The sequence below is a fragment of the Sturnus vulgaris genome, chromosome 4 (genome assembly GCF_052056855.1).
Source record: "Sturnus vulgaris isolate bStuVul1 chromosome 4, bStuVul1.hap1, whole genome shotgun sequence".
In the NCBI taxonomy this organism is placed as follows: domain Eukaryota; kingdom Metazoa; phylum Chordata; class Aves; order Passeriformes; family Sturnidae; genus Sturnus; species Sturnus vulgaris.
Genome location: NC_142246.1, coordinates 25,462,019 through 25,485,888, shown reverse-complemented (window position 1 = coordinate 25,485,888; position 23,870 = coordinate 25,462,019). Strand labels below are relative to the sequence as shown.

At 38.1% G+C, this 23,870-nt stretch overlaps 2 protein-coding genes across 2 annotated transcripts; one reads left to right on the top strand and one right to left on the bottom strand.

The window, feature by feature from the left end:
- Positions 1–357: 357 nt before the first annotated feature.
- On the bottom strand, positions 358–5,023 carry NIPAL1 (NIPA like domain containing 1). The gene is made up of 5 exons (XM_014887942.2): positions 4,801–5,023; positions 3,715–3,771; positions 3,163–3,253; positions 1,218–1,378; positions 358–1,074 (listed from the first exon to the last, which is right to left on the bottom strand). The coding sequence occupies exons 1-5, from the start codon at positions 5,006–5,008 to the stop codon at positions 470–472; spliced, it is 1,122 nt and encodes a 373-aa protein (XP_014743428.2). The 5' UTR covers positions 5,009–5,023; the 3' UTR covers positions 358–469.
- A 3,282-nt stretch (positions 5,024–8,305) lies between these two features.
- On the top strand, positions 8,306–23,523 carry CNGA1 (cyclic nucleotide gated channel subunit alpha 1). Its single transcript, XM_088164414.1, is given in 6 exon segments — positions 8,306–8,943; positions 10,213–10,297; positions 18,946–19,088; positions 20,927–21,034; positions 21,191–21,297; positions 22,106–23,523. Coding segments are annotated over 6 exon segments (2,499 nt in total).
- Positions 23,524–23,870: the final 347 nt, after the last annotated feature.

The window sequence follows — 23,870 nt, the reverse complement described above, 5'->3', positions numbered from 1 at the left end:
GAACATCCTTCATGTAGAGTATCTACAAGCTTGCTTGGCAATAAATTATAAAAATATAAAGAAAGCCAGAAATAATAAGGCCATCACCAAGATAATAGCAGAGTGTCTGCCACTTCAGCAAGGATTATCTCTTATCATTAAAAGAAAAATGCATTTTTTAAAACGTGGCTTACAAAGACCATTCTTTTTTGCCAAAATTTCCTAAGAAGAGATGCTGCATAAAAAACGGACCGTGGTTTTTTTCATTGCCAAACATATAATCACCACCAGGTTTCTGTCTGTCATGCTAATTACTGAACATTTTCATTCATTATTGCCAACAAGCTGACACAGAGAGGAGTGGCCCACACTTAACAGGCTTCATAGACAAATTTCCAGAGGACTGCAGAAAAGTAGATCATTCTAGTAGACATGGGTGGGCTGTGTTTGCAATTCATGATACTTTGATGATGACCACTGCTTGAGTGTTTCATTGACTGAATAAAATGTTGTCTTCCTCATACACCAAAGCTGGGTCTTCCATGCTCTCCAGCAAAGTGTCACTGGTTTCAATTTCACGGTGTGGCAGTGACGGTTCTTTAGCAACAGTGGACATCAACTGGCTCCAGGTGATGTTGGTGTTCTTGAAAGCATGCAGTAGGAAAATGCCAATGATGATGCTGCAGAACCCACTCAGGGTTCCAATGATATCACCCAGTCCCATACTACTCCACTCCTTGAACAGGATGATGGAGCAGGCCACCACTGTTGTAGTGAAGCACACGTAATAAATGGGTGTCACAAGGGATGTGTTGAACACGTCCAGTGCTTTGTTGAGATAGTTGATCTGAGTGCTGACTGAGAGCACCAAGATGCCCACCAAAATGTAAACCAAGGGATGGCGATAGACTGGCTTCCTCTCCAGCATTTGTTTAATGGCAATGCCCAGGCCTTTCACAGACGAGACGGAGAAGGCACCGATGAGTGAGCAAATTAAAATGTAGATCAAGATATTTGTCTGACCTCTCTTTGGAGCCACAAAAACAATCAGGACAAGGGCAATGACTGTTAGGAGAACAGCAAATGTAACAAACACTGTAGAAAAAAATAGGAAAGGAAAGAGTAATGCACATGAGATAAAATACCAGACTATGTCGATGAACATGCTCAGAATTGTTCAGTGTCCTGGACACTGCCCTCTGAACTGTAGCATGTGTTCACTGCAATTGCATACAGACCTGGATCTTGCAGCTTTCTTTCCATCTCATCTAGTGAGGTGACCTCCTCCTCCTCTGGGGCATGAATAACCATGACTGTTGACCCCAAAATGCTCAGTACACAGCCCAGCTTTCCATGAATATTCAGCTTCTCATTTAAAAAATAGGATGACAATATAGCACTGTTCAGTAAAATAGAAATAAAATGTTCAGCTCCACGAGCCACAAAACACATTCAAAATCTCCCTGTGTAGCCTGACAGTAATTTAAAACCTCTTTTGAATTTGGATATATGGTAAACCAGCCCGAAATAATCAAACTGTAAGTTTTTCCAAGAAAGTTGGTCATGACCAAGAAGGTAAGGTCAGGTTTTAGGGAGTTTAGCAACCCTCACTGCTTTCCTCCAGGTTGTAAAAAGGCCCAAATTGCCAAGGAATTTCTCATTCCTGATTTCCCATGTCAGGGTATGCAGGCTCACTGTAGACTAACCACATGAGCCGTTTCTTGCTTCCAAAAATGGTTCAAAGCACTTCATTTGCCATTACAACCAATGCACATGAGTTTTAGAAATTGTTCCTCATCCCTCCCCAGGCTCTCCCACCCAGGCACACTTTCTGCCTGGCTTGTCAGGACTGCCCCAAAACACAGAGAAGGCACGTCTCCCCCTTTGAAGAGATCAGCCCCAGGATCTCCACGAGGCTGATTATTTAACCTATGGACAGTAACATGGCCCAAATGACATTACTCACAGGGCATAATTAGCCTGTTAGAGCACAACCTTGGGCACAGACACAGGCTTAATGGTGTGTGAACACACTCTATAACAAATAGTTATTCAACCCACTGATCAAAATACAGACATTTTTTCACACAACGGTAATGAGTTCACTGACATGAAGTTCTAACAACCTCTCTGTCTCATGAAAATTTGAACAATTGCTCTCCCCATCAAAGAAGAGGGCAATAAAACTCAAGGTGTTTTGCACAGTAGCAAATTAATGTTAAATTTGCAGGCAGCCAATTAATCTGCATTTACCAACATGCTGACCCCAGCACCACTGCAGGGACTCAGTTATATTAATTTTGCTATGACAGAATGGCTGCAGTTTTAGCAGATCGATTATTGCAAGCATCTGAGAGGGTTTTTTGTTTGGGGTTTTTGTGTTTGCTTTGAATATGTGGTACATGTTGTTTTAAACACAATGTTTGATATAGTATACTCAGTTCTTAAAAACCAGAGTTTCACATTTAAAATACAATAATTTAATTTTGCTAAAAATATGCTTAGTCCATGTCTTTTTTGCTGCTATGAGAGCCACATTACTGTATGTGCTTAAGAACTTGGAAATTATTGTTTTCTCCATACATAGGAAACAATAAGTCATTAGGACATTTATGTTTCCAAAAACCCACAAATTTTAATTATGGATACAGAAGAAAGCTAAAATTTACTTTGCCTTCTTTCCAGAAGGATTTCAAAAAGACAAAACCAAACCAAAAGGTTTACTAACTGTGCCTTAATATGAAATTATGCTTCTATAAATATAAATGCTTTTGAAAACATTTTGTGAAGGAATAATGTATTTTTATTTGAAGTTTTTTTTCACAACTGAAGAACAGGATAACAGTATTTTAAAAAGTTCCAATTTTCTAGGAAGAGATAAATACCTTCTCTCAGCAGTATACCTGCTATATGCTGATAAGAATTACTTTGTCATCTAGGTGGAAAGCTACTGGGAAGGCATTGAGTGGCCTTTGCAACAGGACGTCTGATTCTATCTACCCAAAGAACTCAGTTCTAAATGAGGAAAAATATCTTTCCACCAAGCAACAAAAAGCATTTTTTGTCCATAAATTGCTTTTCAGTTTTCTTATTAAAAATCTCCACTTTCAGCCAAAGACACTATTTTTTCCCTCATGCAGTGAGTGGTTCATTTGCCAAGGCTTGCTCCCAATTGCTACCAACCTTATGAGAACACTCAGTGCACCCAAGGGGGTAACGAGGGTTGCAGGTGCAAAGGCATAGGCAGCAAAGTTTGCAGCTTCTCCTAATCCCACTGCAGAAGAAAGAATATTTGGATCAGCTTGGAGGAGGATAGTAAAAGACACACTATTGTAATTATTTTAAGTGACAGCTGTGAGAGCAAATACAAACCAAAATCTTTTTTCTGCACTATATATACATATTTTCATTCAAAATTAGCTGTACAACCTCTTCTGGAAACAATAAATGCCGGAAAAAAGCTAAATACTTTTCTCCTAAGTACTCCTAGAAGCTGGACAGATGCAATTCCACTGAATTTGACCACATATAAAAGAAAATATGGTTGTTCTGCAAAGAACTCTGAAGACCAAATGGAGCATTTGAAAGATGGTGTATCAAAACAGCTTGTCATGATTGTGATTGCAAGGACATTTCTTTTAAGTGAAGGGAATGAAAAATCAGGCAATAAATCTCTTTAAAACAATCTGCTTTTTGAATATTTACATATAGGCTGTGAGGAAAAAGGTGACTTACTTGATAGCAGTCCAGCCCACCAAAGCCATTCCTTCAAATAAGAATATCCACCTTGTCCTGAAAGAGAAAAAATAACCTCATTTTAGAAGAAACAGCTCACCTTATTGTAAGAAACAAAAAGTACAGCTCCACATTTGCACCTACAAAGTACCAAAAGAGCACGTTACCTGGATGCAACAAGAATATTTGGTTTTGACTGACATTTTATTAACCACTCTACAGCTTTCTGACCTGGACTTCTAAAAACTGCTACTTGCTATATACATAGAGGGGAAGCTTCAAGCAAAAGTAAAATGTTTATAAAGATTGCTGGTGAGCTTAAGAAATGCTTCAAAATGCTTTTCCAGGTCAGATCCAATATATTCATACAATCAATTACAGAGTGACTCTCCTTTTACTTTAGGATGGAAGAAATTAGAAAGAAAAATGCCCCTGAATTTTTTTTAACATAAAACATAAGTATATGGAATATTCAGTATCAGAGTTTTTTCAAATAACCAAACTCTCTGGAATAATATATTGCAAGAAACACAACAAGCAAAATAAAAACTGCGAATGCTATGTGTTTAAATCCATGCAAAGGGAATTATGAAATTAGTGCAACTGTTCTTTTTCTAGCTCCTCATCTGTTGACATTGATGAAGGAATAGTTGTAATAACTGGAGAAACTTGTGTAATAAATGTAGCTTCTACAACTCATTGAACTAACTTTAAAAAAGAAAAGCTAAACCAAAAAGCTAAACCTAGTTACCAGGTTAAGACTTCCCACCTCAAATGAGAGGGGAAAAGATCGAAAAAAGAGGGAGAAAGGCGTTTTGAAGGGTAAGACAAATGGAGAATTTTATTTGGTAATTGCTCTCAGTGAGGAAATAGCACCACCTCCCATGGTCCTATGAATTCTGAAATCCCAGTCCCTGTAATCACACCAGAGAAATAATACCATATCTCCATCCCTCACCAAGATAAGACTTCTGATCACCCTTGAAGTAGTTTTAAACATGTGATCTGTGACTTGAACCTTGATTTTGCCAAGTTAAAAATGATATTTTTGTCCCCCGCAGGAGAAACGCTGGCACCAGCCCTTACCAGCTCGGGTGACTCCTCTGTCTGCCAGTTTCAAAAGTCCTTTCTTCTTCAGAATGAAACTAGAACCAATAAAGATACTGGAACCTATAGCCAAAGCCAAGCCAATGGAGAGGTGGTACTTGCTTGCAGAAGGCATTGAACTGCTCCAGTTTGTTTCATTGCCAGTCCCCTCCACAGAGGCAGGGAAAGGAGAGCGTGATTCAGACATGCTGATGATCTGGCACCATGCTTAGCAGGAGTCACAGCAAGAAAAGGACAGCACAGCACCTGAGAGCAGAAAAAGGACAAATGATTCATGAGACAGGCCCAGCTCTGGAAGAGCTCTCTCCACTCTGCTCACTCCTTTTCATGTCTTTGCAGAGCACCTGTAATTTCTGACAGTGCAAATAACACACAAAACCCACACAGTGTACACAATGCTTCCCTGGGTCATACCCACCTGCAGTTCACAGGACATTACATTATTTTACATACATATTTTGCACTTCATTAGTTCAGACAAGCAATAAGGGAAATACAAAGGAATGCAGCAAAAAAATATTAGTTTAAATTTAAAATTCAACTCAAAATCTTAAAAGCTAACCTGAAACCTCAAGATGGAAGGGCTCATTTTTGTTGTGCAGAGACCACAAACACATAGCCAAATCCATGATTTTGGACTTTGCCTGTTAAATTAGCCTGCTGCTATTCGAGGCTTCTGTTTTTACATCGGTAGCTGAGATTGAAAAAATAAATGGGAAAAAAAAGAAGGAAAATCAAACAAGGAACAAACTCTCACTGCATATGGGCACCAAGACATTTTATTAAAATTGTTCAGTGAATACTATACGAGCCAAGTCTTATTTAACCAATCACAAAATTTTCAGGCTTCATTACACCCCACAGCAAATTTAATTTAACCTCAATAATCCGTGGATGGAGGCAGATCACAGGCCACAGCTCCCCCAGCTATCCCTGCAACACTGCTGGAGAGCTGGGTGATCCTGAGCAGAGACTGGAGCTTCACACACTCAGCCAGACAAGCATTATCTGTATCACTGTGATGACAGTCTGTGGGAATGAAATCAGTGTTATCAGCCTAGATTTGTTTTTAAAGGAAAAAGAGGTATTGCATTTCCAAGAACAAAAGGAGGTGCTTTTTTGCATGGGGAAGCAGGGGTCAAGCAGCAAAGCTGCAACAGAACTTAGGCAGTCTAGGCTGATGTCTCAGTTTGTCACAGTAGAATGTATCAGGCAACCAGTGTGGATTACAGAATCTAGACTGGAATACCTTTAAGAACAACCTAAGAAAAGAAGGCTTATTGTGAAGACATGTTAAAATACGAAACAGTTTGCAGAAGTACAAAAGTTCCATCCACTGTGATATATATGAAGCAAGGGATGCAACAATTAGCTTTGTTTTCCATGTTTTTCCCGTAATTAAAATAACACATGAACGATTCATCCTGATGGGTGCCAGCATCAGTAATACACTTCCTTTTTCTCTTTTTTTTTTTCCTTCCCCCCCCCCCCCCAAACTGAAAAAATACCACTTAGGGACTTGGTAGGAAAGCTCTAGAAATAATGCTATATCAAACTTCACTGAACAATTAACAAGAAGCAGACAATTCATTTAATGCAGCTGAACAAGGAATAGTTAAAATACATAAGGTCTTAAAAATATCATATTTGCAGTTGGCAATGCTGGTATTAACTCTGGGAGATAGCACATTTCACAAGTAAGGAAATAGTGAGTACCTGCTCCTTGTTTTCTCATTCCATACCATACAACAAACTTAGTACAGGAAGCTATAATTTGATTTACAGGCTGTGCAAACACATTTCCTTGTTTGCCAAGAGTGTTTCCATGTAACAGGAGTTATTTTGTATTACTAAGTTAGACTTAATAAAAATATTCCCACAAGATGGGTATGTTCACATTCCCCAGCTGAAGATTAAAATCTTAGGGAATTTAGATCAACATGCAGCTACTATTGCATAGTATGTAGGATAGGTACTATTCTACACTCTTACTTATCATAACTAGAAATTACAGTTGGATAATGTAAAAATATGTAATTAGCATTTGCACCTGGAAGTATTTTGAAATCCTAAACTATTAGCATAGTCTTGGAAGAAGAAAAATTTGCACATACTTGTTTTGACGTAATTAGTGAAGAACAAATCACAAAACAAAATTACAGAAAAGTCCTTTAAGCATAAATATATTTTCTCTTAGTAAACATATACCAGGCCAAGACAAAAATGCCCCTGCTCATGGCAGGGGGATTGGTCTAGATAGCCTTCAAAGGTCCCTTCCAATCCAAACTACTCTATGATTCTGTGAAAAAAACCCCATGGAGAATAAATGAAATCCCTTAGCTCCCAACACCTGTACTAATGCTAAACCAGGATGGCAGGTGAGAAGCAGAAACATTCCTTGCCTTTAATTAAAAGAAGACATTAAAATAAACACTCCTGATAAGTATAGTCTTTCAGCTATCTGAAACAGTAAAGGCAGCTTTCTATCAGTGCATTGGATTTCTACAGTGAAGAAAATATCAATTTTCTTCCCCTTTTTTGTGACTGGTGTACTTTTATTTAGCTGGAGATGAATGGCAGGCTTATTTCATTTCACATTACACTACTGCTATTTTTTCTATGTACTCTAAAGATTTTATTCCTCAGCATACATTATGACATCAAATAAGGAAAATTTAATCATGCCATTTGTACTAAGTCACCCAGTGACTTCCACAGGTTGTTTCTCTCCTTTCTGAATTACAATCTTTGCCCACATTCACAAAGAAACATTGGATTTGTCATTGACAAAAGTAATTTTGAATACTTATGATCTCTGTTTATTGCGCTGAGCAGCTTTTCATAGTTTAAAACAAAAAGTCATGTGGCATGTCACTGCACTGATCAAAGAACCACCGGAGAGATGGGAAGAGGAGGCTGATCCAGGAATTACTGTTATTTTATTACACCTGTAATCCCCGAGGATCACTTGGAAAAGCTAAGGAAGGTGACAAACCACTGAGGCTGCCCGGCTTGCTCAGCACAGAGTTTCTGTAGCTAAGCGAGTTTCACCTCCTACTTCCAAATGTCAACAAACATGAACCTGTCAGCAGAACCACTCCTTGCAGAAATAATCTCTCCCAGCTCTGACTCAAGGCTGGCAGCAACAGGAAACCTGTCTGAGCTAAGGTAGATGCTGATGTAACTTATAAACTTTTTTTATGATTCAGCTAAATTATTCTTGTTTGTTTTTTGTTTTCCCTCAAACATCTAAATATTCTCTATGTGGATTGGGTAGATCAGCCACCACGGTGCTACACACTGCTTGTGACATGTGCTGTCATTCAGCAGTCCAAGGCTGATCTGGTTAGTGACAGCCAACTTGGTTCTTAATCTGCCACTGAAGTTACTGGTCCTAAATCATCTCGAAAACTAATTGCTTTGATCGGACAATAATTTAACCATTTCTATTGAGCCCACGACTCAGCTCACCCCTGGCAGAAACATGAAACGCCTTTCTCGGTCTCCCAGGAAATGCCATGCCCACCTTTGCCAAGGCGCGGCTCCTGGGGCTGCAAGTGAGTGTACCGAGAAGCAGCAAGGAGTTCTTCCCTGGCACACCTGGAGTGGAGGCTCACCAAAAAGCACAAAACAAAGATGTTTAACCCGAGGTAGCCGCGGGAAAAGCGCAGGAGCCTCCCCGGCGCCGGCCGCGCGCCACTCCTCGGAAAACAACCGGGAGACGTCCGGGCGGGGGAGAATCCTGTGCGTGCAGGGCTCCGGCCACCGCCCCGCGAACCCTCCGGACACTGCCCCGCGAACCCTCCGCACACCGCCCCGCGAACCCTCCGCACACCGCCCCGCGGACCCTCCGGACACCGCCCCGCGGACCCTCCGCGCTGCCCCCGCGCCCTCCCCGGCCCCCGCGGCCGCGCAGACAGACACTGACCCACACTGCAGGACGGACGGGCCCCATGGGGCGGGCCCCATGGCTGCGGGCCCCACGGCTGAGGACTCCCCTGGCTCCAGCGGCTCCGCCCGCCCGGGCGCGGTCCGGCGCACCTGGGCGCGCCCGCTCTCCGGTGGAGACGGAGGTGGCATCCCCGCCATCCAACTGGACCAGTCCTCGGGAGGAAAGGGCACGTAGGGCTCCAGGAGTGACGCTGAATAGACTTTCTAGATCAAGTCCCAGACCTGGGGAGTTCTTTGGCCTCACCTGAACACTCAATCCAAAGAAGAGCGCTCTCTTCTGAAGTACTTTGGCAACATTTACCTCTCCCGGGAGTTTCTATAGATTTAATATTCTTCCCCTTCGCAGCTAGGAGAAGAGGTGAGCAGTCTTGATGTGCAACCACTTATGTCTGTGGCAAGCTACCAGCGCTCGCTTTGGCCAGTGCATCTGCGGCCAAACTATGCCAGCGTTGTAGAACAAGGGCAGTGCCTGGTGATGCATACCCTGAGATGACTCCCTGTGACTTAACAGGCTCCAAGTTGTTATAAGAAATAATTATCTTTATTACCCAATCAATAGTTGCAACGTGGAAGTCTAAGGTCTTGGTTTTGACATGATAAAGTGAAATACATGTACAAAATGTAAGGCTTAATAAAACATTACATGTTGCCCACCAAACTTTCTGGGACAGTCTGCAGACCTTTAGCATGCACAAGGATTTCTCTAACTGGAGGCAAAATTGCAAATTTAACACATCTCCACAGAGCACCACAGGGACATGCAGGATTGAGATTAGAGTTGTAACCAGGCTTTGCAGCACAGTACCAAAACTAATCATCATTGTTTTTGAAAAGTTTTAACACTGGGGCATACTGCTGAATTATGATGCCATTATCAGCAAAATAACTTGATTTTCCTTGCCTTAGGCATCCTTGACTTTGCAGTCCTGTGGTTAAACCAAGAGATTAGTTTCAATATCTTTGTCTCATTTTTTATTTCTGTATTTATTTTTTAGCATAACCACTACCCTGTGTATTAGGAGAAAAGAATATTTGTGATTTTTATCACCATTCCACTTTACTATGTTTACACTATAGAAACTTCCATGAAAGGTGGCCTGGATCCAGTTCTGGCCGCATGATAAAAAGTTTGACTTCTTTAACATTTCTAAAGCAGATTACTGCTAAAAAATCCCCCAGAGCAATAATTTAAAATAGTATTTGAAACAGTTAAATCAAAATTTTAAAGCACAATCTGAAAGTTTGGGAGCAAACTGTGATCTTCTTGTACAACATAAGCATGTCCATAGGATAAAACCATATATAAGTACAGATGCATATCTGCAGTCTGCTTCAAATTCCTATTTATGTTCAATGTCCTCTCAGATCTGCCAATTCTGTGTGTTCGAATCCCTGTTTCTACAAAAAAGTGTCAATTTTTTGAGCTTGTTGCAATCCTAGAAGTGACTCAGTTGGCAGATCTGCTGAGAAGGGAAGTGGTAATATCCACAAAGTCCTGCTGAAGCAGCAGAGAAGGCAAGAGAGGGTGAGCTGCCAAAGACCACCTCTTCCTCTGGCACAGCTCTTGCTGACCTGCTGCTCATGGCGTCACTGTGGTGTAGTACCCAGAACAAGAATACTGAGAAACAATACAGCTAACACTTCTGTAGATGGGCCTCTGTACCAGCCAAGTCCTTTAGCACACCATGGACATCCTAGACTATTTAATTAATGAATAAAATATTTAATCTGATTTACACATTTTTGACAGCTGGCTGAACATGAACCAGCAGACTGCTCAGGTGGCTAAGAAAATCAATGGTACCCTGCTGGGTATCAGGGATAATGTGGCCAGCAAAATTTTGTCCCTCTGAAGTTGGCACTGATGAGGCTACTCTGTGAATCCTGTGTTCAGTTCTGGGCCCATCACTACAAGAAAGACATTTAGGTGCTGGAGCAAGTCCAGAGAAGAGCAATGGAGCTGGTGAAGGGTCTGGAGCACTGTGAGGAGTGGCTGATGGAGCTGGGGGTGTTTAGCCTGGAGAAAAAGAGGCTCAGGATAAACCTTACACCTCTCTACAACTGCCTGAAAGGAGATTGTAATTAGGAGAGCATTGGTCTCTTCTCCCAAGTCAAAAGCAAGCAGACAAGAAGAGGCAGTTTCAAGTTGTGCCAGGGGAGGTTTTTCTTCACCCAAAGGGTTGTCAAACATTAGAACAGGCCACCTTGGGTAATGGTGGACTCACTATCCCTGGAGGTATTTAAAAGGTATAGATGTGTATTGATGGGTATGGTTTAATGGTAAATGTAATAGTGTTGGGTTAACTTGTACTTAATGATCGTAAGAGTATTTTCCAACTTAAATGATGCTATATACTTATTGCTTCTTGGCTGAAAATCTTTACATGCTTCATATTTTTATATTGTTATAAACTGCAAAAACCACTATGAAACTCTTTTTCTTCTGAGAAAAAATATGAAGTCACAAAAAACTTGTGACTAACAATCCAAGTCAATGGACAGATGCAAAAAACTTGCAGTCTATAATATTATTACAGAAGAGACTAGGCGTACTTCATGTGTGAATACCTCACTGATGATTAGCAGTTTCCATACTCAACTTGTTTTGAAGAACTTCGAGACAATTACATAAAAGTAATTTATCAACGTTGATATATTTTTCTTTATTTTGGATGACATGTAAAGGTCAAATGGGAAAGAAAATAAAGTATTGATATTCAATCTTATCAACTGACATAAAGAGGAAAAAGATACCAGTTTACCATTCAAAATTACGCTTATGGCTGATTTAGAGCAATGCCTGGATCATGAACTAATGCAAACCAGCACAGATCCATTTAATTCCCTGGAGCTGTGCCAGATACAGCTAAGCACAGATCAACATTTTGTATATGAAGTAAAAATATGTATGTACTAACAGTCAAAGCAATTTTGTGGCAGTTTCCATTTCTCCCAAAGAGGAATAACCCTGAAACCCTGCTATGCCCTTCTGTGTTATTGCACTATATTTCCCCCCATTAAATGTGTGAAAAATCCAAGAGGAAATTTAGGTTAAAATTCTGCTACTTATGTAGTTACATAACTTAATTGATTATATAATGTATGAAAGTTTTCATGATACTTTCCTTAAAGCGAGCAAGCATTGACTTTAATTTTTGATCTTTGATAAAAATGGAAGCACTGACTATCTAGTCAATATTAATCTTTTACATTTATAACTAAAACAGTCATTGGAAAACTAATTTTTGTGCCTTAATAAACCCCATGTTTACCCCTGCATTAGCCATGAATGACTTAATTACCATAATCTGTGTGTCTCCTTGGATTTCTTATAAATTCTTTAATCTTGCTGAGGCTTTTTTTTCCTTATGTGCATATACATTGAGTTCCTTATCCAGTATTTAATTATATTATCATAAATACTGAAGATGATGACGACAAGTTTCACCACAATTAGAAATCTTGTTCACTGTCCAGCTAGTTCAGGCGTTCAAAGTTCAAAATTATTAGATTGCTGTACTTGCTGTATAGAGATTAATTGTAAACATGTTCCCTTATAAATGCCCAGATAGTGCCACCTTAACTCCTTCTATACTACAAAGAGTGAGTAACATGTAAGGCTAGATTTATTAAACCTTTTTTATCTACAGTGCATTTTCTACCACTCTTATTGGTGGCAATGTCATATATTGATGATTTTTCTTTAAGCAGAATTAATATGAGTTGAATCACCTTTGTATGCATAAACATTTTAGCATCATTATTCTTCACAACCAACTAAGATTTCCTATGTTATTTTAACTTGAAATAAAATTCTGCTAAACAGAAGTACTGACTGTACAGAGCTTCTGGAACTCCTGTGGGGTCACTACAATTATGCTTTATCCCAATTATACCACTGAATGAAGATGTAGTGTTTTCTGGAGGGTTTTCTGATAAGCCAGTCTTTCTGTTCCTTGCAGGTTTCAGGCTGGGAGTTGAAGAGACATCTCAGGGTAGAGACACCCACCAAACCTGGAAGGCACAAGGAAAGTCTTACTGCAGGTTCATCTCAGGGCACATAAAAAACTGCCAAGCATGGCCAGACATAGTGTGGCCATTTCAGAAGTGCTAGTCTCTGTGCAGAGTAGTCATGCAAAAACTAGGGTCTGGACCTGGAGGATGATGGTGAAAGTCTTTGACACAGTGTTTGAGCACACTGTGTGGTGCTGTGCTCTGTGCCTGAGAGCACTTGCAGTGCTTTGTGATTTCAGCCTCATCTGCACACGAGAATCCAACACACCAATATACATCTTAAATTTCTTCTATTTCACTCTCCATCACGCACCCTAAAGTAAAAATACAGTACCACCTACTGGTGGAGACACTGTTGGCACTGATGGTTTTCTAGTCATCGAGCCTCATTGGGGCCAATTGAGCTTCATGACACTGAATTCTACACAAGAGAATAAATAAGCCAGAAGCCCTGGAGTCTTCTCAGCTACAGCACTTCCAACATGACATTAATTGGTGAAATCATGTCAACACTAGAAAATACAGAACACTGTTAGCAGAAAAGAAGCCTGCCAAAACTGTGATCCCAATCCAAACACTCATATGTTTACAGAGCTTCCACACAGTGAGCTGAAAGACAATGTTGTGCCATTAAAACTTGCTTATAAATAAGTCATACATATGTGTAATGTATCTAGTGTTTTGGCTATGGGTATCTGAAACTACACATAGCCTTAATAGGATTGAGGAGAATTACAGATGATGACAACACAAGATGCAAAAATAGATTATAGTTGGCCTACTAAAACAATAATCCATTAGTGCAGTCATTCTCCCATCAGTCAAGGTTACTTCACTGGAATACAGAATGACAGGAAAAATATCCATGAAAAAATATTGACATTAAACTAATATAATTGTCAGTGAAGTCAATGACAGCTATGTCATTTTTAAGGGAGGGCAGAATTGACACCACTGTGTTGAGCTCATCCAGAATTTGTCCTACAAACTTCTTCACAGGTTAGTGAGGTCCTGACCACTGTCAGACAAGGAACTGGCCAGGCCTAGTAGGATTCATCTTCCTCTATTTGAGAGCTTTGAAAAATTCTAGGGTAAAGCAATTAAGAAAAAAAGCAAGTTAGCATTGCTTTGCAGGACTTACTATTTTATAAGAAAACTGGTCGTTCTATACCTGCTTAAAAAGGTGTATCAACTCTTTTGTGACACATAATAAGGCATCTATCCCAAACATTTAGTGCCATCAGAATCATTGCTCAGCACTGAACATTGCCATCTTTCAGACTGCAAGACAAGGAAAAACCCTGGAGAATGACAGAAGTAAAACTGATCAAGATTCAATACTAGTTGGATGCAGTAACCTTCTGAGGTTACTCATATCTCATATCTATGATCTCAGGATAAGAGATGCATTTCAGCTCTTCAAAGACCACAGTAAAGCATATACCAGAATTTAGAAGATTATTCATTTCTTTGTCTATTTCTTATGTTGCATCTCTTACTCAAAACTGGTGTATGTGGCTTCCATTGTGCCTAAGATTATGCATTTCCTTGTTGCCCATTACTATCTTATCTAAAATGATTTTTATTCTGTAAATTTCAAATGCATGTTCTCTTTTCTGGAAAATGGAATGACTGTCTTCAAGGTTGGAAAGTCATAGCAGCAGATGTGTCTATTTTGTTTCTATCATCAGGAGGCTGACCTGTGCTGAACTTTCGTTTTATGATTAAATCCATAAGCTCAAGTCACCTGGGCTGCAAATTTTAAGTTGGTTCCTATGATTGCTAATGGCATTTTTTCCTGCTGCCCTTGGTTATAGAAAAAAGTGTGTCATAATACTGGAGTCCCAGGGGCTTCAGTGCTTTCCCGGATTCTCCTTTTTTGTGAAGCAAAGTTAAAACGCAATTCGGTAACTTTAGTTATGTCTCAGTTGTGACAAAGATATAAATTAAAGTTTCAATTTATACCTCTTTTTGCTGCTTAAGAGCCCTTTTTTTCATTTACAAAAATGGGCCAAGTACAAGACTCCAGATTGAAAAATTTATCAATCAAACTTCAGAGAACATTATTTTCCTCATTCTTTCCTCATCCAGCAGTGAAATATGAAAGGTGAGGTATGCAAATACCATTTTCTCTTTTGAAGTATATGGTAGGATCCTCATGGGGCCTTTCTTGACTCCCTGGCCACTACAGATGCACTCTTGCACATATCTAACAGAGGAGGAATGCAGCTACTTAAACAATTTTGCTAAGTCATAAACCATCCTGAAACTGAAGATCAGTTCAGTGTCTTAAAACTTCATCATCAAGGCATTTTCCACTAAAAATGTATACACAATTCACTGGATTTTTTAAAGAGTCAAAATATGTTCTATTACGTAAGAACTTCAGGTAGTTTAAAATGTTTTTTTTTTCTTCAGCCATATGGTGTACACATTAAAATAAACAGGAAATTTTCATTTTTCTGTTACAGTAAAAAACTCTTACTACAGTTAAAAAGCACCTGCAATATTAAGAAAACAAGTGAGCAGACAATACTGAATATATAGTTATTTACAGTATTTGTTTCCAGTTTCAAAACGGAGCACACACCGATATTTGTCACTTCTTGTGCTTGTAGATAGGGCTAGTAATCTGCTCAGGTGAAGGATAACACTGATTGCCACTGTCACTTTCATCTCCCTCTAAATCTCAAAATCCATCACTAGGTCAAGGAAATCCTCCTCTAATAACCATGTCCTTCCTTGGGAATAATTCAGAGAACTGCACAGGGGCTGGCTCTTTGTGAAATCAATCAATAACGGATTTATTTATGAAATGTCGATTATATTTAGCTTTTTTTGGTGGTGATTCTGCTTATGTTGTAAGGAAATGTGGCTGATTTAAAGGACTGAAATCTCTATTAGAAGCAGCAGATTACATTCCCAAGGTAAGCATGCACACTGCTTGTTGTAACTGCTTATTGCAGAACTGCTAAGGACTCTTAGCATGTTAGAAAAGACAGATCATGTTGTAGCATGCTGCAGATTTCAATGTTAATGAAGATTTTTTGGCTGCTTTTTGTAAAGAAAAAAAATAGATCTTTATATGATGCCCAAATCTGTTCCAGGGAATCCTTATTTAAAGCATTTTCTCTATGAAAATAGTGGTTAGAAATGTGAATGTGGTGGGCCACTAAGAGAGGGAGAAATATGTAAAATAAAAGCAGAAGTGACAGAAGCTCTCATCACAATTCTGTAAAAGGATAATACTGCTTTCATTTTCTAGCAGCGCTAAAGATTTTGATGTATAGTAATTAATATAATTAGTTTTGGGGTCATAATGCTTGAAAACTTGGCTATTTATCATAGCAGTTACATTTTAAAAACTCAAAAGTACTATAAAGGAAACTATTTGGGATGATACAGTAAAAACCATATGTTAAAATCTAAAATATGTCTAAAGAAAGCACCTATCTATTACCTTCTGAATTTGCTACCTTAATATGATAATGTGAAAATGTGCATCCCAATATTAAAAAGCACTCTAGCAAGTTGTGACAATGTATCATTTTAAGAAAAAATATGTCTGACTAGAGAATAGGAAACATGATAGTGATAGAATTTAGTAAAGAAATTTGAAATGCTTGAAAATGCATTAAGATGAGTATGGACCCACTGAGTTTAATGTGATATTTTCTACTGTGCCCAGTTGGGCAAATGCTGTAGCAAAGCAACAGCAGTCCCCAGACTGGATTTAATTACTGTGTCTGTCCAACTTGAACTGGGCACATGTTGCATTAGCACTTCTGTGTCTTAGACTTGGGAACTTAAACTCCCCACAATTTGCTTTTAGACTTAGTGGAATTTGAAGATATTCTTGTGCTACACATCCAGACTGATTGACAAGGAAAATAACCTGGTGCAGCACTTACCTAAACTTGACATTCAGACTTGGTATTTTGAGACTACAGGGTAGTTAATACTTCAATTCCTATGCCACTTAATGTTTTCAGTGCTTCAGTAATATGAAATGTCCAGCCCTGCCTCAAATGGCAGCTCCTCTTTCCCAGCAAATCCTATGCATGGCTGCCATGGCTGCTTCCCCAGAACACACAGTATTCCACAGTGTCTCTGCTTAGACACCAACAGACCCAGAAGAATTTGTTTATTTGAAAAAATGCACAGAAAAGCCTATTAACCTGAAGAACATGGGAATGTAGAGGATACAGATTTTTTTCCCCAGCCTTCAGGCTACATGCTCTGGATTAGTTTCTATTTTATCATACTTATCATCATCTTTAAACTCTAGTACTAGTGCAAATCCGTATGTCTGGAGACCACAAAGTCAAACTTTTATTTGGTTTTGTTTTGGTTTTTTTTGTTCTTGAAACTAAGGAAGACTCAAAGAGCAAAAGTAAACTTGAAAAATATATGCTCTTGTTGGTACTGTGAGTACTAACATGGACTGGATTAGAGCCGACTCTGTCGGAGAAATTATTTCCTTTGAGATTAATGCATTTTCATTTCTCTGGTGCTGAGTTGGACACAGCTTTATTTTGCACCATTATTTGCATGGCCCTGTGGAGGATATAGGTTTAACCAGGATGGAATTTTGTGTGCTAGCACTAGTAGAGCTTTCAGAGCACCTGTAAGCAGATATAAAGCTACTTAATTGAACCTGGTGTAGTTTCAATCCTCTCACTTTCAAGCAGTAAATCAGTGGAAACCCTGACAGCTTTTAGTCTCCTAAATCTAACCTGAATCTAACCTGAAGTTTACCATGTCTTAGATATTTAGAATATTTCTATGTCTATTTTTCTTAGACCTGATCCTTGCTGGTAAGCATTTAAAGACTGATCAGCAATACTGGACTATATTTAGGACTGTTAATGGAATAATACATCTTAAAATTCACCCTTTATCTTTCTATTTTGTAGACTGTTATATCTCAGTTGGTCAGAGCATGGTGCTAGTAATACCAAGGTTGTGGGTTTGATCTCTGTATGGGCCATTCATTTAAGAGTTGGGCTCAGTGGTCCTTGTGGATCCCTTCCAAATCAGAATATTCTGTTATTCTGTGATATTGTTATATTATTTTTTGCGTGTGTCATTCATGTCTGATGAGTGCTGAAAACATAGACTTCCCCTCCTATTTCCTGTATAGGCATATTTTTGGTTTCATTGACGGATAAGGGAAGTCAAGTAAGTCTGGCAGCAATGTCAGCTGTATCATTCTGCTTCTCCTTCGTGGTGTGCCAGAATACACTGCTTTAAGACTGACCCCTATGGCATTTGATTTCACCTATCAGTGGTATAGACACCCATTTGTCAGTTTGTGACTTACAGAGATCTCTATACTCTGATTTCACACATACAGGGATATTGTTACTGCAGTGAATAGCAGTATTGGCAAGAGCAAATCACACTGGTAGAATTCATGCCTAAAGAGCTGGCAGTCTCACTGATGTCAAGATGTAAGTGACAGCATTGTAGGAATATGTGGTGAAAAAGGAGAGCAGAAGTTAGTTACATCAGTGCTAGAAAATTATACAGTAGAATGCACTGTATTAGTTATAAAACATTTTTGTGTTTTTCCTTTTTTCCTTGAGATGAAGAGACGTGACATAAAGAGCCAATAACATTTCTATTTAGGTGTTTATAGACCACCTGCTATATGAATAAGGAAACTACCACATCAGTTTAACCCTCTTATTTACAGAAAGTACTCTTTGGTCCCAACTGAGTGTAAGCCTCAGTTATCAGATATACTGAGATTTCTTTGGACCTACAACCAGGGGATACTTTTTAGTCTGGCTTTCAGGATGTCATTTGTGCATGAATCTGTTTATCCATCTTGACACAGTTTTTAAGCCTTTGGTTCAAAACTGAAAGAAACAGTGGTAGGTGTTTCAAACACAATTGTTTAAATATTTTCAAAGAACGTGTCAAAACTCAGGAACAAGACCTAAATTTATGGTTCCCTAAAGATGTGTACTACGTTCCCATTAGCAACAGTTTCCAGGTCATTTTCTTGTCTGGTTGGAATGTTATGGGAGACAGGAAAGTGCAAATATTCTTGTTTGTCTTCAGGAAAGCAAGGATGTAAAGGATTCATTTTTAGGGGGAAAAAAAAGCTACTTATTCTTGTGGTGAAGTGACTGGATTCTTTTTTTTATGCAGTCTTCTTCAATTATCCAAGTTAAAACAAACCTCATCATGAAGATAGGAGTGATTGAGACCCAACGCTCCCATACCATTGTTCCCACTGTGGTAGTCCATGACACCAGTAAGGACCTTGGACCAGTGCAAAAAGGGGAAAACAGGTGTGTCAAATATATTTTGTGTTGGTTTTGGTTTTTTTTAGTTTGATGATTTACATAGGATTAGCTAAGCACATGTAAAATTATCATATAATTTTCTTCAGTCTTAGTAATAAACTAAGTTTTTAAGATTATAGTATATTGCTTCTTGTAAATATTTAGGAGATTTTTTTTTAAATTTCAGCAGATATCCTATAACTGCGTTTTTTTTTGTTCCCCAGGCAACAATATCTACCTGGAGTATTTGCATGCTACAATATTAACAATAATAGTAATAAAGATGAGTAAGTATCTTTGCCATTTGATAAAATGAGAGTACTACAATTTTAACTCTAAAAGCAGAAATTAATAATTGTTATATCTAAGATATTATTAGATATGATAAATACATAATAGTTTCATTAGAAACAGTTATGTCATTCATGCAAGCCCAAAAGAGACTGCACATACATTTCAACTTCATGCACATCAGTTATAATGATCATCATCCTTATTACCAAAGTTACTGATATTGTATCTATTAATTTAAAACAAAAGTAGTTCTAGGTGAATAGAATAAGCAATAAGACACTTTTCTAAAAGGCCAAAAACCTACACATAATGTTATCCTTAGTGAATTCAGATGCCTCTAATAAATAGATGTTGAAGACATAGGATGTGCATCCCATGAACCTATCATATTTTTCTTTTTCTTAGAGAGAAGAAAAGGAAAAAAGAAAAGAAGAGGTAAGATGAAAACTAATAATACTACTATTTCTAAGATATTTAGTTTTTCTAAATATGTTTTAACTTGGTCCTTAACAATGGAAAATATTAATCTATTTCTTAGCAAGCCAGAAAAAAAAAAGGACGGAGAAACACAAAAGAACAAAGAAAAAAAGGAGAAAAATAAAAATAAAGATAAGTTGAAGAAGAAAGAAGATATAGAAGCGTAAGTATTTTTTGTTTAGGTCCAGTTATGCTATATAATAAAATTGCTTTTGATGTAAGAACAAATTCATTCACAGATGTCCTGTAAAGATATTTATACTTTAGTGAATGAGTGTAAAGACTGCTGTTGTTCTCCCTAGAGTAGAGTTGTTTGGCTTAACTTCATATGTGGACAACAGAAATATGCATGCATGGAGATGATCTGAAAACATTCATCAAGATATATGTCCTTTGGATCCTGATTATCTAGTATTTCTTGGATAACACACTGCAGCAAACCATGTGCCAGTATAAAACAATCTCTTCCACACACAAAGGCACCTACAAGCAAGTAAACTCTTCTATGTTCTAAAAATTGTTGCTTTATAGTCTTCTTGGTAAATTTGTAATTTTCTGGCTAAGGAAGAGAAACTTAAAACAGTGCAGTAGAAACGTGTGTTGTATGAATTCCTGTTCTTTGGCTTCTTTATGTAAACTATGCCAATGTTTTATCTTCCTCAGGGCTAGACTTTTCCTTATGAGAAAGGCATGATTGATTTAATAATTTATATTATTTAAAAATCAGTAGTCACATAATCTTTTTTCAATGATAAAATAAATTATCAGACAAGAGAGTTATTTGGGTAGGAAAAAAATAATTTAAAATCACATGTGCCACTACAAAGTGAAGTGAGACTGCCAAGCTAACTTTGCTTAGCAAAATTTAGATTCTACAGTTTGTGTCACACCAAGTCACACCAGCTTCGCATCTTCAATGCATTTGAGCAAAGAAGTTTAACTTTGATAAAGACCATTTATTTCACAACAATAATTTCTGGAATGCTTAATTCATCAAAAAAGATATATGTATTTAAAATCTCTCATTAAATCTCTTCCCCCCAACCCCCCCCCCCCCGCCGCTTACCACTTAGGAAGAAGAAAGATATTTTCACCATTGATCCAGCAGGAAATATATATTACAACTGGTTGTTTTGCATCACAATGCCTGTCATGTACAACTGGACCATGATTATCGCAAGGTGGTGTACTCCTTTAAAGACTACATAGAATTTTAGAATTTCTGGAAAATCATAATATACTTGACTAGATAAAAAAAATATTCTATTCATCACTGATTCTTGCAAGTATTTAATTTTTGGTTTATAGTAATTTACTTTTGTTTTTTTCTTATTCAGAGCCTGTTTTGATGAGCTTCAGCATGATTACTTAGCAGCATGGTTTATTATTGATTATATTTCTGATGCCATTTATGTTGCTGATATGTTTGTACGGACAAGGACAGGTAAATATACTCAATGATTAATTATTCCTTTATATTTATGCCAGATTTTTTTTTAAATCAAAACACTACTACTTGTCTTATCTGAATAGCCTTGATGAGGTACAGTAGTGAAAAAAAGACACTGAGATAGATTTCTGAAAGACTGCAGCCTTACTGTAAAAGTAGGAGATATTCTGATGAAATTCTGATGTATTACTCAAAGGACACATAAAGTTTGAGATTTGGAGGTACAAGCTGTTCTATCTTGACTCACCAAACAAAAGAACCATGTGATGCAGCCAAGTGAGGATCAGGGGTTCTCAAAAACCAGCACCTAAATCTGGTTTTTGTATTAATGGGAGATTCAAGTATTTGCTTGATTTTCAAGACCATTGAGCAGGCAAGACATCCCATTAACTTCAGCTGCACCTCTTTATTTTAAAATATTATCCTATTGAGCTATTAAGTAGATACACTCAATATGGAACTGAAATTCCTGTGTTCAAATTCTTTTCCACATTAATCACCCTTCCTATAGCTTGTGGAGGTTTCTTTGGAGGGGAAGATGTTTTTTTCCAGATGTTCACCATCGTGGAAAAGTGGAGGAAAATATTCAGATCTAGAATTTTTTATTTTTCATAGCTCAAGCTGAACCATATAGGACTAAGCTAATTATTTGGAAATAAGAAATTAAATATTAAAAAGTAAGAGAAGTTATGTTCCATATGGAATTTTCACCCAAAATATTTTTCAAAGTAGATTTGGGCTGACATTAAACACAACACATTTGAACCTGTAGTATTTTTTATTATTTACAATTTTATTTTAGGTTACCTGGAACAAGGTCTTCTGGTGAAAGAAGAACATAAGCTACGAGAGAAATACAAGAAATCTTTTCAATTCAAACTAGATTTTCTGTCAATCATACCAACTGATCTCTTATACTTTAAGTTAGGATTGAATTACCCAGAATTAAGAATAAACAGACTACTCAGAGTAGCTCGGATGTTTGAATTCTTCCAGAGAACAGAAACAAGAACAAACTACCCAAACATCTTCAGGATCTCTAACCTTGTCATGTACATTGTGATTATAATTCACTGGAACGCCTGTGTGTACTACTCGATTTCAAAAGCCATTGGATTTGGGGCTGACACATGGGTCTATCCCAACACCTCAGATCCTGAATTTGCCCGCCTGACTAGAAAATATGTCTACAGTCTCTACTGGTCAACACTGACCCTGACTACTATTGGTGAAACCCCCCCTCCTGTAAGAGATTCTGAGTATTTTTTCGTGGTCATTGACTTCTTGGTTGGAGTACTGATCTTCGCTACCATTGTTGGTAATGTGGGCTCAATGATCTCCAACATGAATGCTGCCAGGGCAGAGTTTCAAGCAAGGATTGATGCTATCAAGCAGTATATGCACTTTCGGAATGTGAGTAAGGACATGGAAAAAAGAGTTATAAAGTGGTTTGACTACCTGTGGACAAATAAAAAGGCTGTAGATGAAAGAGAAGTCTTGAAGTATCTGCCAGATAAACTAAGAGCAGAGATTGCAATCAATGTTCACCTGGAAACACTGAAAAAAGTTCGAATTTTTGCGGACTGTGAAGCTGGTCTGCTGGTTGAACTGGTTTTGAAACTCCAGCCCCAAGTATACAGTCCTGGAGATTACATTTGCAGAAAAGGAGATATTGGACGAGAGATGTACATTATCAAAGAAGGCAAGCTGGCAGTAGTTGCTGATGATGGAATTACCCAATTTGTGGTCCTAAGTGATGGCAGTTACTTTGGAGAAATCAGCATTCTTAATATTAAGGGTAGCAAAGCTGGCAATCGAAGAACAGCCAATATTAAAAGTATTGGATATTCAGACTTGTTTTGTCTGTCTAAAGATGATCTCATGGAGGCTTTAACAGAGTATCCAGATGCAAAGGCTATGCTGGAAGAAAAAGGCAAGCAAATCCTAATGAAAGATGGGTTGCTGGACATTGAAATTGCAAATTTAGGAAGTGATCCTAAAGATTTGGAAGAGAAGGTTGCCTACATGGAACGTGCTATGGACAGGTTACAAACAAAGTTTGCCAGGTTGTTGGCTGAGTATGAAGGTGCACAACAGAAAATGAAGAAAAGACTTACACAAATAGAGAAAATACTGAAGCCAATTATAGAGGAAGAGTTTGCAGACTTAGAAGAGGCAGGTCCATCCAAAGATAAACCTTGATTGTCAAAAGTAGAATAAAAACAATGGAAGTTGCCAATAAGACTGAGGGTCAAATCCTGTCTGGGGCTGAATAGCTCAATTTCTAATCTTTGTAGTATCTGACTATTACTTACAAAAAATTTCTTTGTTGAGACAATGTCACTAATCTCCTACAAGCAGCGCATATCTGGCAGTTTTGGGGCAGAAAAAGAAGAATCAAGAATGAGAATGAAAGATAACACTTTGCTCCTGCACAAACAGGTGGTATTATCTGCTAATGCATTTTGTACTCTGTATGCTGCTCTATGGCAGATGCACATATACTGTCATATACTGGTAAATATTGGAAATATTGCTGATTGTTTTAAAATAATTTCTTTGTGTCT